The sequence below is a fragment of the Perca flavescens genome, chromosome 4, assembly GCF_004354835.1.
Source record: "Perca flavescens isolate YP-PL-M2 chromosome 4, PFLA_1.0, whole genome shotgun sequence".
Taxonomy (NCBI): domain Eukaryota; kingdom Metazoa; phylum Chordata; class Actinopteri; order Perciformes; family Percidae; genus Perca; species Perca flavescens.
This window is the reverse complement of record NC_041334.1, coordinates 29,551,852-29,568,628: the sequence shown is the minus strand read 5'-3', so window position 1 is coordinate 29,568,628 and position 16,777 is coordinate 29,551,852. Positions and strand designations below refer to the sequence as shown.

Genomic DNA, 16,777 nt, shown 5'->3' with positions numbered 1-16,777 from the left:
ACCATTTCCATGAGTTTTGGGGGCTTCCATAGCGTATGACCATATCATATAGGCTAATTAGTCACATTGGCTAGTAGAATGTTAAAGCCTACTATTATAGTATACAGGAAAAATAATATACTAGAAATTCAACATAATCGACAATTCAAACAATGATAGCAATAAAATAAATGAATTTTATTTGCCTATAACATTTTCAAGTAATATTATAAGAATAACAATACCTCAGTTGATTTGTTGGCATTTTAATAGTACCATATTATATGACAAGTTTAAAAAAAGCATTAAGCTACTATTAGTTTCTTTAAAAATAAATAAAAAGCATATATATATAAAGAAATGTGTCCATGCGATTAATTAACCTTCTGCATATGTTTGTCAACATGTTTTTTTTTTTATTTTGAATTTTTTGTTCAATTGTGTTAACTGTTACATCGAGGCGACGCTGATTGTCAGTTTGCAGAGAAACCAGTGGAGAGAAATGTATTAGTAGCCTACAGTTGTTTTACCAATGCATTACAAATATCGCATTTGTCATATTGGGAACATAATTAATGACAACTTGTCGTTTTATACAAACAAACATGTTTTATGTTTTTTATGTTGGCATGACAGTGGATTAAAGAGATGAGGTCTAAGGAAGACGTCACTATCATCTGATAGTCATTCCAAGAGTTGGAGGGGATAACCACGACACACGCAACACATAAGAGGGCGGTAATGCACCATTTAGTTTCACTAGCTACCATAACTATGAAGAAGAAGAAGAAGGAGAAAAAGAAGAAGGGGGGGGGCAGGCAGCTTCTGACAGTGAACCGCTCCTCCATCAGTCAACAGAAGACATTACCGGACAGCTCGGTGTAAATACAATAGTAACGCTAACTATTCACGGGAGACACGTTTTACAACTTGAACCGATTAGTTGGTTCCCGCCCGCACTAGTCCAACGTTATCGTTGGTGATGATGGCATACTGAGCAAACACTGTTGCTTCGAGTTTTAGTTAAGTTACCCTACGTTGACGTTAGATAGATAGCTAGCTAGCTATGGCGCTAGGTGTCTAGCAAGCAAAAGCTAGGTAAGTTTAACCTCAGTGTTTACGGCGCGTCGAGTAGCCAGTCGCTCTAGTCTGTCACGTTATCTACACAAAGCCAGGTGGCCGGGTACTTGGTAAAGATGGGTGACATAAACCCATCGACATCCAATGCATTTCAGTCAGAGGTAAGAGTAACGTTAACTGTTTTACAGTGAGTTGTCTGCAGACATGGCTAACGACGTTAGCAAACGTCAACTTGATCGAGGTTGTCGCCACACTGTAACGTTAGCAGCTGCTGGTTAGTTAGCGTTAGCTTACTGCGCTAATGTTGTCATAATGTTAGCTAGCTATTGGTGCAGAAATTAAATAAGTTACACACGCTAAGCATTCAGAAAAGCTGTCAACTTTGTGTTAAAGAATAGCTAAGAAATTAACGTTACTTCAGATGGTACTTTGTAAGGTTGTTAACGCTAAAGCTAGCTTAACGATTCATCGAAAAGAAAACATTGCGATGCATGCTAACATTAACGTTGGCTTACTAAGCATCGTATTCACACAATATGCTTGTATCGTCAGTTAGATAACAGTGATGCTTTTATGACTCTCTGTGGCTCATCGACAGTCTTTACCTCAAATGTATTAATTACTTCATAGTTTTTGTTTTGCTAGTTAAACTCCACCGATACTAGCCAGCAGCTAGCTAGCTTCTTAGCATTAACGTTAGTTACTTATTTGCTGTCTATTGCTAGCCGACCTAGCGACTATTAGCTGTCGTTTATAGTTTGTTGGTAGGAGGTTTCACTGATGAGTCCAGAAAGAAATTTGTCAATGCTATTAATTAACCTTCTGCATATGTTTGTCAAAATGTATTTTTTTAATTTTTTGTTAAATTTTGTTAACTGTTACGTCGCATCGAGGCGACGCTGATTGTCAGTTTGCAGAGTAACGTTATGGTAGTGTGCCAATCACTTGTCGCTAATGTCAGCGCCATGTCAGGATGTGTACATAGACAGTATATAAGGATGTGTAACGTTAGGTTTAATGCTAATGTTCCTTTTTGACAGGGTTTCAGTCCGCCATATCGGAGGAGGACAGTAGAGGATTTTAACAAGTTTTGCACTTTCGTCTTGGCCTATGCCGGTTACATCCCATACCCCCAAGAGGTGAGTAAATGAGACCGTTTGTGCCTGTAGCTACACAGTAACGTTAGCTACATGCACTGCATTTACATAAAAAATTATATTTTTAAATGCACTCGTTTTATTCAGCTACATTTACATGACATACTTCATTTACGTCTGAGGACTGTTGCATTGAGTTACAGCATGTTTCATGTAAACAAAGTCCAATAAACAACTAGGAAAATATCCTGGTAGTAGTAGAAAATCCTATCTAAAAACAAAATGAAAATATACCTACAGTGGGTAACAAAATTCTAAAATTCCTCAAGGGGGGGCCAACCATACCCACAATGCGTTCAATGAAATCAAAATATTTGTGGTAAGTTGATGAGGACAGTACACTTACAGAGGATCTGAATGTATATATAATCATTTCCAATGAAATTTGTTTTGATTGACATTGAGCAGTCTAGACTGTGTTGGTGGATGTCATTGTCTGGAAAGGTGTTTGCATACGGTCTTAACAAGTAAGGCGCATATCTTTTATGTAATCTTTAATTGTGTCGACTCTGTAAATTGGATATGGAACGTTGAGTTCTCTTTTGCCCATTGAATAGCATCTACTGTTTGGGGACAGGAAGGCAGATAGCCAGATAATGACATTATCAGGAACTGCTTCTTTTGTCTCTTAGTTTCTCTGGCTCTAAGAGTTTATTTGAGTTTCAGCATGCCCTCTGCAAAGAACTAACCTTTTCTTTTTTGTTGTACGCACAATTTCGGTTGTGACTGTTATTGGTGTTAACACATAGCTTCATGGCCTCCTGTTTAGTTTGCTGGATCGGTCTGTGTGATCCGTCATCTACACTACAGTGCCGTTTGTCAACTCCTTACCTGAGCCCATCTGTTGTATAGAAAGCTTAGTCATTAAAACCTGCAACAAAGTGTGACCCCTTATTTCAGTAAATTATTTATTTATTGTGTTTGAACTGATGTTGGACAAATTTACTTCATCAACGGCAGAGATTTCTAGATTCTGACTAATTTTGTAATTTGGTTTTTTTACTTTAAAGGTTTTTCTGTCACTGTTGCACTTCTGTTTTCATTTCCGTCCCCTCTGGCTGTGTGCATTTCGTCATGTCGTGTCATTTGTTGATACTCGGTGATGGTTTTATGTGCCAGATATCCTTGCTACTGTAAATGCATCTCAATTGTTGTCACGTCAGAATGACAGCTCATAGAGATCTCAATTGTAAGTGGAAAAATGTAATATGATACATAGCGCAGCCCAACATTCAAGTTGTCATTAAAATGTACTTTAGCTTTGCCTGCAGTCTGATTACTGGTCACTTTTTGAAACCGATTAATAACCCCAATGCTTCTGCATTGTTAGACAATGGAAATGGAATTTATAACCAAAGACAGCCAAATTTTCATAGTCTGAAGCTGTTGTGAAATGTTTGTTTAAAGCACTTGAATAAGCCATTCTTGTTTAGTTTAAAAAAGGAACTGTTAAATTATAGTGTGGTTAAAACTAACTGTTCACATTATTTACAGTACTTCATTTACATGCGAGAAAAAGGCACACGACCCCCCAGAAGCTTTTTTCCCTTGTCTAACATTGGGCGAGTTAGAGCTATTAGCCACATGGCTTAGTGCAGGCGCTAATGGATCCAAAGGAGTATCTCGTAAAAAAAACACAGAAAAGAGACATACAACAAAAATATTTATTAATTTAACTTATTTTTTGAAAGTAAGTGCTGTAGTACAACTAGCAGGAGACAAGTTATAATTGAGGTAAGTTTGGAGACACTACCTTATTTAATCGTTAAATTAATAAATATTTTTGTTGTATCTCTTTTCGGTGTTGTAGTTTGTAGACTGTCCCTAAGCTCTCGTCTTACTGCCGTCTCACCGCCGGCTGCTCGTAGTAGAGACCAAAGCCATCAGGTGTTATTTAAATAAACTCCTGGTGTACTTACAAACTTTCCAGTGCCTCGTTTTATGAATACAGAACCTATTTGTACTATTGTAGAAGTTTGGTACCATTTCAGGCATTATTAGTGGGGTAATTTATGAGATACACTTTTTGGATCCATTAGCGCCTGCAATAAGCCATTTCGGCTGATAGCGCTAACTCCCCCAATGTTAGACCAAGGGAAGCTTCTGGGGGTGTTTGGCTCGAGGTCATGGTGCGAAGGACCCTAAGGTGAAATTACTTCGAACCATCCCTTTTAATCCCCAGCTTTATCCCCAGGTCTGAGTTTGCGCTCGCTGACCCTTTGTTCTCCCATGTTGCAGGACTCTCCACTGCGCAGTAGTTCCAGTCCTCCCAACAGTACAGGCAGCACCGCTGACAGTGATGGCTGGACTCCGGGACCCCCAACCTCTTGTCCGCAGCGCCCTCCCAAGGTCCCCCAGGACAGGAGCAGGAAACGTCCACAGCCAGGAGCCACGCTGTCCAGTCACACGAAAGATGTGAGTTGGATGATGTCACATCATTTCCCTTATATGTTCACCATCATCCCTTTTGACATGCATGCTCCTTTATTTATTTATTTATTTATTTATTTATTTATTTATTTATTTATTTTTATTTTCTATTCTGCAGTACACAATCACCAACCTGCACCCAGATGACCGCAGGAAAGGTGACAAGCTGAAGAAGAAGAAAAGGAGAAAGGAGAGAGAGCATTCGGTTGGTGAGGAAAGCCGGGTTCAGCAGGCCCACTCAACGGTCCCAGAGCTGCAGCACCCCATCTCCTTTGGTGGCCAAACGATCAAAGAAGAGCCTGAAGATGATTTCTGCATTCCCCTCCACCCCCAGCACCTGCCTAACCCAGCCCCCTGCAAGGAGGAGCCCAAGGAGGAGCGTCGGAACTGGGATGGTCAAGACCTTGAAGAAGGGATGGTAAAGGTACAGAAGGTGGAGGGCCTTTCAGGAAACAGAACAGTGTTCCGCCAGGGGAAACAGGTGGTGTTCAGAGACGAAGATGGATCAGGCGAGGATGAGGACATCATGGTAGACTCCGGTAAGGTTTTCTATTGTTGCATATATTGCACTGTTACAAGTTTGACAAAGTGACCAAGCTTAACTCAGCTTATGCTCTCTCCTGTCTTTTCAGATGACGACTCGTGGGACCTGGTGACGTGTTTCTGCATGAAGCCTTTTGCGGGCCGGGCCATGATCGAGTGTAACCAGTGTAACACCTGGATCCATCTGTCGTGTGCTAAGATCCGCAAGAGCCACGTGCCAGAGACATATGTGTGCCAGAGCTGCCGAGAGTCCCGCGGAACTGCAGATGCCCGCCGCTCCCACCGCTCACGCATAGGCCCACGCAAGCATCTGCTTGACTGAGTCCAGGCCGAACCCTGAACTCTGACCCCCTTTCCACTCTTGCTTCCCCTACACCTGCTGGACTGTCCCTTCCTCCAATTCAGGTCTTGCACCCTTCGGTCTCTGTCCTTCATGGTCAACCATGAACCAACATTTTCTAAAAAAAACAAAAAAAAAAACACTTTGATGGACCTATCCCAAGCCCTTATCCCATTTGGAAACCGTTTGAGTGCTATTTTAGATTTACTAAGGTTTGTTCCTGCTTCCCTACAGACCCTGCGCGTAAGGCAATCACTGAATGGATGTCTGTTTGTAGATGACATTAGCATAGCAGCAAACCTCTACCGTTGTGACTTGGTGTCTCATGAACACTGGAAACCTTTGAACTGCCATATAGAGAGAATACCCTCACAACTGCCACCCACTATGGTGCATGCTGGGATTTGTGGGAAAGACGGTTTGCACTTTTCTCACTTTTTTTTTTTCTTTTTCTTCAAAAGAATCCACATGACTGTTCTGTCATAGAGGCAGGTATGTGTTTCTGATTTAAACTGGATTTGATTTCTTTTACCGTTTTAAAAATGAGAAAACAAGTTAAGCCTTGCGTTAATTGCTTCAGATGGTGCTATAGTATTAAGCTGAGGTATAATCCAGTAGAACAAAGATGTAGGACAATAGACAAGAGACTGCATCTGCTTCATGTGTTTATTCTGTTTTGTTATTTAAGACATTGTGAAAGAATATCATTGAGGCTTGAAGCCCGTACAACTGAACCAAGCGCTTGTTCCTCTCCCTTCTACTTCACAAACGGTCTTCCAGCCTCGGCTACTCCTCCTAAATCAAGACGTTACTTGGCCACACACAAAGCTTTCATACTATTATCTTTTCAAAAATGTTGAAACGGTGTTCTTATTTCACCAGAATTTTCTTTCTGTTGAGTTTTCTTTCTTTGTAATAAATAACTATTATTTCACAGTTTAAAAAAGCCAGATAACAGACGAGATTCAGATGAGAGTTTTCAGTAAAGGTGTTTTCTGTTCTGTTCTGCCTCTGGTCAGTGTTTTTGCTGCATTTTATGACAGGATTAAACCGAGGTATTGTTATTAAATACCTTATTTGCCAAACAGTTATTTAAATTCACATTTTGTTTTCAACCGTTCCATGCTCATGACAGTTTTCAGAGACAAGTATATTCACAGAAGGGAACTCATGGCCGTCCTGTTGGGCCGTCCTGTTTAAGTATCAAAAAGCTAGCTTTACTGGAATAGTGTTTGTTAGAAAGATTCTGTCAAGAGTCCATTTGAAATTATGCATGCGAGTTTGTTTGTTTGAATGGTTGAAACTGTGCGAGGGTGCAGGCAAAGCATGTCCTGGTATGGCTCAACTAAACTTCATGGTTTTTGGCCTTTTTGTAATATGGAGAAAATGGATATCAGCAAAGTACCACGGGCAGGGTCTGTTTGTTTTGTTTGTGTCTCTGAAGGGTCAGACCAGAAGAACAGATCTCGGTCTCTTATCACATCTCATGTTTTCACAGCAGTATTAGTTTACTTCCATATGCAGTGGGTTGTTTTGTAGGGAACGTTTTCCTCAAAACTTGCTGGAAATTTGATTTTAAGCATTGGTATTCATGTGCCATCTGCTGTTTGTGATTATATAAAAGCCATACTGTTGTGACAGATTTTAGAGTCAGAACCTTTATCTTAGTCAAGGATGGGATTTTACAATGCAGAGAATCAACGACTTGCCTAGGGAATGACTAACACACACAATGAATGTTTGGTATGCAAAGAAGAAAAAACTTTCTTAGGTTTAAAGTGGTTAAGCTCATCTCTGCACTTGTCTTCTGGTATTTACAGATGTTGGTTAAATAGTCCGTACCCAGCAATTGCCAGATCTTACAAAAAAAAAGCATCCGTTGGTGTTTTTAGGATGTTTCAAGACCTAAAATCATTTTCGGTTTCTCAGGATGTTAATGTCTTGAGAACCTGAAGAGACTTCTTCAGGCACAAATTTCTAATTTTAATCTGCGTCTTTAAAACATCAGTGTAATTAATGTTAACAATGCTCGTTTATTCTGATCTTGGATAATCCTATCCCCTTAGAGAAAGCGTTGTCTGTACTGTGGTGCAAACTGTTTCTGTGAAACTATTGTAAACTATTGTAAATAAAGAGTTACCATTTTAATTTGTTGCCTTTTCCCTTCATAATATCACATGCCTTGTTTGTTTTTGTTTTTTAACCGGATGGTACATCTGCAATGCTCTTGAAATCAAACAAGACTCTGATCGCTTCATATTTATTGTAGTCTTAACAGGACAAGAGAGAACACAGGCTCCTCAACCATACAGTCTATTCACATACCAGTGCAGGTCAGTTGTGGTGATGATGGGCTGGAGTGTAACAGCAGGGAGCAGTTTTCTGCTGGCCTCTAGAGCAGTGGTGACCAGCTGACCTGCCAAAGTACTTCACAGTACACTTTAAACAAATGAGACAATACAAATACTACAAACAGAATTGGTGCAAAATGGCTGCTGTAATGGTGACCCCAACGCAAGAACGTTTTGCATCTCCCTGCAGAGACAGATTTCCTTCCAACTAAATACCAAAACCTTTCCATCTCAATGCTTACTGTTCTGAGCTTATCCACGCGTTTAGGTCTTGCAGGTCAATCACAGCAATGGAGGAAAAAAAAAATAAAAAATTCAATCAATGAAGGGCACTACAAGTCAACCGGACTAGTCGAAACTTCTTAGATGTATACCCTGGAGTTCAGTGAAACTGTACAGCTTTAGAGGCTTCAGCACCACTTTCAATATGCTTTACAGTTTCAATACTATACATTTTGTGCAAAATATCCCCTTGTATTCAATGAAATACCATCTGTATCCTACAGTAGTGGTTTTCAGGGATTCCCCATAGCCCACGACATGGTCGCCCAACAAAATTAAGAATACTTCACAAACTCACTCTTTTAGCATTTCCCTTTGTAGTTAGTGTCAATCTGCAAAAAGGAGTTTGTAGTTGTAATGTGAATTTAATTAAATGTGCATTTAATATTAAAAACTTTGGGACTACTGTGCAACAACACGTCTGTATCTGAACAGAAAGTGCATCGCAGCACATTAGATTTCACCATGTCAACCTCACCACTCTAATAAGAAAATAGCTACTAATAGCTAATAGCTTATCTCCTCAATGATAGCCAAGTGACACACATGGTTTTAAAATCATATACCATATATAAGAATTGACATGACATTAGCAGATTAATCCTAAATTGAAATTTAAAAAAAAGAGGGACAGAGGACATCAAATTAAAATATATGGCACAGGACTGGTGTACAAACTGAATAAAGTAAAGTATGTTGCCATAATCAGAATGGTTGCAGTGTGGCTCAGTTCAGCTCCAGTCACACATTTTTTTTTTGTCTGTCACAGTGACAGTTTTAGCAGCAACACAACCTTTGTGAGGTAAAAGTGTTGACCTACGCCCTCTACTGGTCGCATCACAACCAGAAAACAGTTATTCACATCTCCATTTTTGCTAGTTTATTACAAATCCATACCCGTAGCAACTGTTATCAGGGGCTTAGGGCTGGATGTACACCAGTGAAGTACAAACTATAAACTTCACTTATTAAAAACCATTGTACGGAATTCTGTTTGGGCTGCAACTGCACAGCAACAATCAATAAACACTGACACAAATCAAATCGAAGTGAAACGTCTGCCTTTAAGCTGCAATCTTTAAAAAAAAATCTGTTTGGAGAATTCAAGCCTTTCTGTCCTTGGTTTGATGACTACCATCAAAGGGCATCTCTAGCACTTTCCCTCTCTGTACAATCCCTCCTCCAACTTCCATATCCCAACCTTCACAGATACAAGTTTTGAGCACCAGTTTACACCTGAGCAGCAGACATGTCACTGAAAGGCATAATAAATGAGGATGGGACATTTCAACAAGAAAACAATAACATGAGTTACGCAATCGATCCTCAGTCCAGCCTCAGGGTCACTGAGACATGATCCTGCATAGTGTTACTCTAACTATTTGCACGAGTTAGTGAAATTACTGTTGTAACGTTATAACATACATGATTAGATTCAAACCTACCAGGGTGATACACATACACGACAAAGACGACAATGATATGGGGTCAAATTACAGCACGGCTCATATACCTGACATATTCAAATGTCAAGTATATAAGCGGTGCTGTCATTTTACATCTATAAATGTTTATGCACTTTTAGCTCATCATTTAACGGGAATGGTCACCACGTCCGCAGTGACCATCAGTCCCCTCCGTGTTGTGCATATATAAAACTATGTTCAGGGCCGGTGTCTGATCTCCTGCAGCACGCAGATATTTGAGCAGCCCTGTCAGGTGTAGCAGACTAGAGACACAAACGTTAACATCTTGTAGAAACTCTGAAGCTGACTCCCGTATTCTGCTGAACCTCGGAGACGGGCCACAGGAGGAGGAGCGGAGGAACTCAATAAACAGATTCACTAATACCATGTTAAAGAGGACCAGAGGAGAGAAAGAGACTCATTGTTGTGTCCCCTTCATTCTTGGGTTCTTCTGTTTGCACACGGTCTGTTTTGTTTGCATTTTGTCCTCTGGTGTATACAACAGCGGTGGGTTCCTAGGACTCAGACTCAATTCTGTGAGCTGAAAAAGAAAAGAAATATACGTTGGATGCATGCATGTACTGTAGTAGTGTGCAGCTGTATTATTAAGAAAACTGGGTCTTCTGGGTAAAGTGGCTGCATACTGACATTGCTTGGGTATTCGTAGCGACTCCGTGTCTGCAGAGATGACTTGGTGCATGACACCTCTGAACTGGTACAGTAATTTGAGACTCTTCTCCTCTCCCACACAGGGGTCGTAGAAACCCGGCAACCCTGCCTGCACACAGAGAGGCAATTCATAGGCACGCATACAGATGTGTGGATTAGCAAATGGACACACTGACATTTAAACACACATGCACACGCACAAACCTTAGAGGCCTCGGTGAGGATGAGTTTGGAGTCCTTGACCAGGCACTGCAGAGGCACAGTAACATCGATGACCTTTGCTTTCTCCTGTTTCTGGCTGGTGTCTGACACAAACTTTCCATACCAGGCATTCAGGATGATCAGACCTAGACGGTAACGTACAGCGTGTAGTGCTTTACTTGGGTGTGTATATACAGTATATGAATTATGATGCACAGTTTAAAACAGAGAGCAGTGCACACGGACTGGAATAATGCACAGGACATGACTATGAGTGTTATTGTGTAAATTCCACCTACAGCTGTGGAAACACAGAACCTATGTCAGCTACGTCAAGCTGTGGCATGGCAACAGCGGTCCTGCTACTATGTTAGCTTGATATCATTACTGCTAACAATTTATACCTCTACTTCTTGGACAGAGCATCTAGAAGGTGTTGTGAACACATCCCATATAGTGACTCTTCAAATAATTAAAAACATACACCCTCTACACAAATATAACAGGAACTTCATTAGCACACTGGATTTACACCACACTTTGGTGTTCTGTGCACAGACTAACAAGGTTAAAAACACTGCAGCATGGAGATGGGCTACATCTTCATCACTTGCTTCACAGCAGTAGATAAGGAAAGTCACGCAAACACAGTCCTGGAGCTACGATGAAAAAAAATGTTTGAATTACACATTTGGATTTTTACCAAGTTTTGGCTGCAAATTTTTAAAAAAAGGTTCTGTTTCACACCACGGTGTAGCGTCTGTGTGTATGTGTGTTTGTGTGTGTGTGTGTGTGTTTCCTCACCCATCTTTGATTCTTCCGCTTCTTTGATTCTCTTCACAGACTCCTGCATCAGCAAAACCTGCAGAGGAGCCGAGGGAGAAAGAAGAGGAGGAGCAGAAGAAGAACAAAATAGAATAGGAGAGAGGACGTGATCAGGGCGATCTGAACCTCAAAACAATGATCAATGACCACCCCCCCCCCCACCCCCACCCCCCACCCCACACACACACACACACACACACACACACACACACACACACACACACACACACACACACACACACACACACACACACACACACACACACACACACACACACACACACACACACAACTGTGTTTGCATGCGAGTGCGAGTACTCACAGCAGACTCTGCCTCGTGCTTCTTCTTGGCGATGTCTGTGGCTGAGCTCTTCCTGTGCAGCTCCAGATCTCTGAGAATCACAAAGCAGACATCGACAATCACCCACTGGGATGCACTGTGGAGGCTCTCCATGACGACAGTGTGACAGAAAACCCCCGTAGTATTAACACCCATAATCATGCAATGTCAACAACGTTGCATTTCTGCTTAACTCAGGGCTGTGTAGTTCCCTTCAACTATCCCTCATACATGCAAAAAAATATGCTACAAAACGGCAAAGCTTAAGGAGTAGTTCACAGGTTAACAAATAAAGATTTGGTAAAAGGTAAGCAGAGCATTCACTGTCAAATTCTGGCAACGGGAGATCCTGATTGAGTGTCAGAGGTTATGAGGACAGGAGATGTACTGACTGCTCTTTCTGTGCTTGTGTATACGGGATGACGACCAGTCTGTGAATGGCCATGTAGACCAGCAGGGGTCCCACAGTGGCGTAGAAGACCGCACTGGGCAGCAGCTGATCGGTCAGGTGGACAGGAAACAGGTACGTCTGACTGGCACGCGCCAACCTGCACGGAAACACCAGGACAAACATGCACACACATTAGATAACGATACAGGTAGATAAGGATCCACGAGAGAATGAGATCATATTTTGGGTTGGCCAGTACTTGATCTTGAGTGTGACTCCCTGAGGGACCCCGATGCTGACGGTGGCTGACAAGACACTGTGTCGACTGATCTTCCTCTCTGCTCCATATTCCACCACAGTACCAAACCAGCCTGTCCTGGAAAGGGAGGCACACAAAAATGAACAGAGACCATTAGAGTTAAGCACGGTAAAACCAGAGATTCAAATGTTTTGGGCGCAACTGTGGAGCTAAGGGTCTCTGGTTTTCTTTTTACAACTTCTAAAAAAAAAAAATTGGCATCTATTGTTATATTTCCTTTGATGTTAATGTCTGTATTTATGAATGTTTTATGTATTTATGAATTTGAACATAGGTGCCCAAAATGGCTTGGGTGCTGCACCTAAGCCTTATAATCGTAGATAAAACGCTGCTAAAAGTTCTCATGTTCCTTCACTAATGATCACAAAACATATTTTTGATCCTGACATTATTGGGATTTGAAAAGACAAACTGCTTTCTTGTAATTATTTTTCATGAAAAGCTTACATCACAATAATTTCACAATGTTCTTGCAATAACAAGAAAATGTAATTAAAAAACACTTTAAATCCTTCTAGACACACACACACACAAAACACACACACACACACACACACACACACACAGTTTTCGGCTTGTGTTAAGCTGCTTTGACAAGGAAATTCCATCTGCTAATCAATACATTATTATTTTTTTGCATTGCTATGTTTTTGCACACCGCCTGTCCGTTAAACCAGCTCATTTACAGAAAATAAGTCCTTTGAGACAAGATAAGCAGACAGACATACTTCACAGAGCCTTTCACTTTGGTCTGGTCCTCATCCTGGAACTTGTATTGGTAGCTCATCATCAGGTAGGAGTGAGGCACACCCAGCTGGAAGGGGTGGGGTTGGGAGAGAAGTAATACAGGATGCATATAGTATATACAGTGAAACAAATAGCAAATCTCATGTGTCTCTCGCATTTGTGTGTACCTGCAGAGCCAGAGTAAAGTGGCTGCTCTTTGTGTCTCGGACCAGGCTGGTGGTCATGGCGCTGTTGGGCCCCCAGCGCCACTGGAGATAGCCCATGGTGTTCTGGTCCAGGTGGCGTGCTGTCATCAGAGAACAACTTGGCCGCAGACCTCGAGGTGAGAACTGCAAACCACACTGGGCTGTCAAGAAACTGGACAGAGAGGAGACAAAAAGAGAGAACATTAAAGAGAGGGAGAATGCCGTTCATATGTCAATACAGTTTGGATTAGAGTCCCTTAGATCAAACAATCAGGCCTCACCAACGTGAAGTGAGGTTGCGAAACACCTTTAACCCAATCAGAGGTCCAAGTATGTCTCCCGCACCCAACTCCACCTGCAAATCCGAATGCACAGAAACATGTATTGGTAGAGCGGGCAAGTCTGTGCCAAAATTACTAAAACAATCCTACTCTAACATTTAACACATGCACTTTGTAGTTTTTGTGTGTGCGTGTGTGTGTGTGTGTGTACCTCTCCCCAGCCCTTGGCTGACGTAACTCTTCGTACAGTCATGTTAATGTTGCCCCCTCCATTCCCATTGTGTGTAGAGAGCGAACCAGACAGCACCGCCGTGTCAGAGTTTGTCAAAGGAGCCTTAAGAAAGACAGGAAAGTTGTGCCGGATAAAACAGAGAATTATTCAGTGACCCAGGCTTAGGTAAGGGTCATTTAGGTAAGAAAATGCTAAGTCAGTGTTTGTTTTGTTTTACCTCTATGGACTGGGAAATGTGCATCTTGTTGATTTCAATATGAGGAAATCCTCCTCCTGGCATCTCTTCAAAGTCCTCATCATAGTGGTCAAACAGGTCTGTTGCATCCACACCCACGCTGATGGTGCCCTGAATAATGAGGGAGTGAAGGGGAGAGTTTGACAGAATTAATTAATTAATTAATTAAGAAAGAAGGAAAAGGGTGAGGGACATAATGAAATGAATGTGGAAACCGTCCACAGTCAAATTTGAGTTGTGTTACACAATGTATTCAGTAATATCTGCATAAAAGTAGCGGCCCACACAAGAAATACAGTGAAAGTAGTGAAGTTGACAGATGAACGCGGTGCAGTTGTGACTGAGAAAACCTTAGGGTTAGTTCTTTGCTGCAGTCTCCTCTCTTCTCTTTCTCTCTGCAGCCTTTCGTACTCCTCTCGAATTTCTGCCGGAGTTCTCTTCCTCTCCACCACCTACGCAGCATCATCACCATAAGGTATGGCAATAAAGATATGTTAATGTCAAGTATGTATTATGTAGCAGCAAAACCACAAAAAAAAGTTTGTTAGACAGAATACATACCTCCCAGCCTTCCACCTCCAACCCTTTCTTCCCAAAGATGTCATAGATGGCTCTGGAGTGAGCATCACTCAGCACTGAGGCGAAAGAGGGACATTACGGTTCAGTTTATGTAGGGGTTTTGTGTTGTTGTCTTGATTCTCTTTGTGCTTTGAATGGCATTTTGTCTGCTTCCATGCCCAGTATAATTTCATCTGTATTTACTCAAGAAGAATGGCAATAAAAATCTAAACTAAATAGTTTAAAATTCCAATTGGTGTATACCTGCAAGCGTCCTTACCTTCATATGCCTGGTGCACCTGGTTGAAAAGCTGTTCAGCCTGGCTCTTCAGCTCTGGGTCTCGATGTTTGTCAGGATGGTAGAGCATACACAGCCTCCGATATGACGCCTTTAGCTCCTCCAATGTAGCCTGTGACAAGAGAGGGGACGTGTCTCACTCCTATAGGACTGCAATCAACAATTATTTTTTATAACTGATTAATCTACCAAATATTTTGTTGATTCTTCAATTAACCGTTTCATCTGTAAAATGCCAGAAAAGATAAGGTCTTCAAATTGCTATTTTTTTTATCCAAACAGTTCAGTTTAATGTACTATTATATAAGACACACTAAAGTATTTGATCTTCACATTTTAGAGGATGGAACCAGCTAATTTGTTGAATTCTTTGCTTGAAAATAACTTATTAACAAAATCCTTGCAGATTTATTTCTAATCAGTTGGCTAAGGCTTATTAATCAATAATTCATTCCCGGTGCTGACACAACACTGTTGCATTAAAGCATCCTATTTTTATAGAACGTAAAAAAAAAAAAAAAAAAAAACAGTCCACTGACATTAAACGAGGACTTAAAAGTGTGACAACTTCCTGTTAGACTAGCTAGGGTGTCTGCCACAGTAACTATTTAAGGTTAGCTAACGTTTTCCAGTTCTTATCACGTCCAAACGTGAGTCCAGGCCTCCCAGGCTCCCTGGTTTATTGAGAACTGATATTTGAGAAGGTGCTTATCAATGCAGACATTAGTTTTTGCAAACACCCACTTCAAAGTGCAAACACTGCCTCCAATCAAGTAAAGTAGATGCTGAAATATCACGCTTTTCACGCCTCTGCGGCATCAACACCGGTCTCAACCTCCACGGATGATCGTGCTGATGAAGAAGACCGTCATTCAACTGGAGGATGATGCACCGACTGCAGACCAGTTTCTCAATGGAAATCTACCCGACATTCACGGCAAAAGGTCCGTCACCATTCGGCGTCATTGTAAAACGAAATGAACCGTACCTCCTTCCTGACGTTGAGCAGAGAGTAGTAATCCTGGTTATCAAACTCAAAATCATCATCATCTAAGGACGCCGCCATGTTTGCGTTTGGCACGGTCACGCCCACTCCTCCAGTGTTCTGGAAACTCATTGGTCAGCCGTACGGGAAGAGGAAGTTGCTCTGCCGCCCTCTGCTGGTTGTATTTGGGTTTGAGTTTAGTGCCAAATAGATGTCCTAACTCCATACAAGAAGAAAGCGGATTGTGAAGTGGCTTTTCTTTATAGAACGCATGTGTCAAACTCAAGGCCCGGGGGCCAAATCCGGCCTCTTGCAGATTTAGATCCGGCCCGTATATAAATTTGGGTTCACAATAAATGTTGGCCCACCTAGTTGTGCGCCAAACCACAAACACAGGAAAGTGTTTTTTAAAACTGCAATTATATGACATTCAAAGCAGAATATGGCAGATTTGCCGAATCTGAGACTCAGAAATCCCCCCAGAAGCAGCGAGAGTTTTCATATTCAGGCTGTGAAACGGGTTGTTGTTAAAAAAAAAAATTGATTTGATTGATTTGCTAAATTCTATGATGGCTAAGGAACTCTTTTGATGACTTTTGTAGGGCTTCATGTCAACAACAATGCGACAAAAAGCATAAACATTTTTCGGGAAAAGCAACAAATTTACAAAAAGGTGACAAATGTCTGAGAAAGCCACAAAAAAGTCCGAACAAAAACAACACAAAATGAGGAAAAAAGCTAACAAAATGTTTTTTAAAAAAAGTGACACGCAGTAACAAAAGCATGTCAATAAACTCTACATGTCTGGCCCTTGGTGTGATTCTCTTTTTCCAGTGTGGCCCTTAGTGACACCCCTGTTATAGAAGGTGTTGTATTTGTCAGT

At 41.3% G+C, this 16,777-nt stretch overlaps 2 protein-coding genes across 3 annotated transcripts; one reads left to right on the top strand and one right to left on the bottom strand.

Annotated features, from left to right (window-relative positions):
• The first annotated feature begins 702 nt into the window (after window positions 1-702).
• On the top strand, window positions 703-7,677 carry phf13 (PHD finger protein 13). The gene is made up of 5 exons (XM_028577006.1): window positions 703-1,220; window positions 2,100-2,198; window positions 4,455-4,631; window positions 4,765-5,185; window positions 5,279-7,677. The coding sequence occupies exons 1-5, from the start codon at window positions 1,176-1,178 to the stop codon at window positions 5,509-5,511; spliced, it is 975 nt and encodes a 324-aa protein (XP_028432807.1). The 5' UTR covers window positions 703-1,175; the 3' UTR covers window positions 5,512-7,677.
• A 98-nt stretch (window positions 7,678-7,775) lies between these two features.
• LOC114553657 (dnaJ homolog subfamily C member 11) lies at window positions 7,776-16,055 on the bottom strand. Of its 2 annotated transcripts, none has more exons than XM_028574970.1 (16): window positions 15,898-16,055; window positions 14,892-15,021; window positions 14,615-14,688; window positions 14,404-14,505; window positions 14,036-14,164; window positions 13,798-13,920; window positions 13,587-13,660; window positions 13,288-13,477; window positions 13,102-13,187; window positions 12,314-12,430; window positions 12,056-12,211; window positions 11,646-11,715; window positions 11,303-11,360; window positions 10,502-10,644; window positions 10,277-10,406; window positions 7,776-10,169 (listed from the first exon to the last, which is right to left on the bottom strand). In XM_028574970.1, exons 1-16 carry the CDS (start codon window positions 16,024-16,026, stop codon window positions 10,144-10,146), a joined length of 1,737 nt encoding a protein of 578 aa, XP_028430771.1. In that variant the 5' UTR covers window positions 16,027-16,055; the 3' UTR covers window positions 7,776-10,143. The 2 variants fall into 2 exon arrangements, with proteins under 2 accessions (XP_028430771.1, XP_028430772.1); XM_028574971.1 differs by lacking the exon at window positions 15,898-16,055 and adding an exon at window positions 15,654-15,891.
• Between the last annotated feature and the right edge of the window lie 722 nt (window positions 16,056-16,777).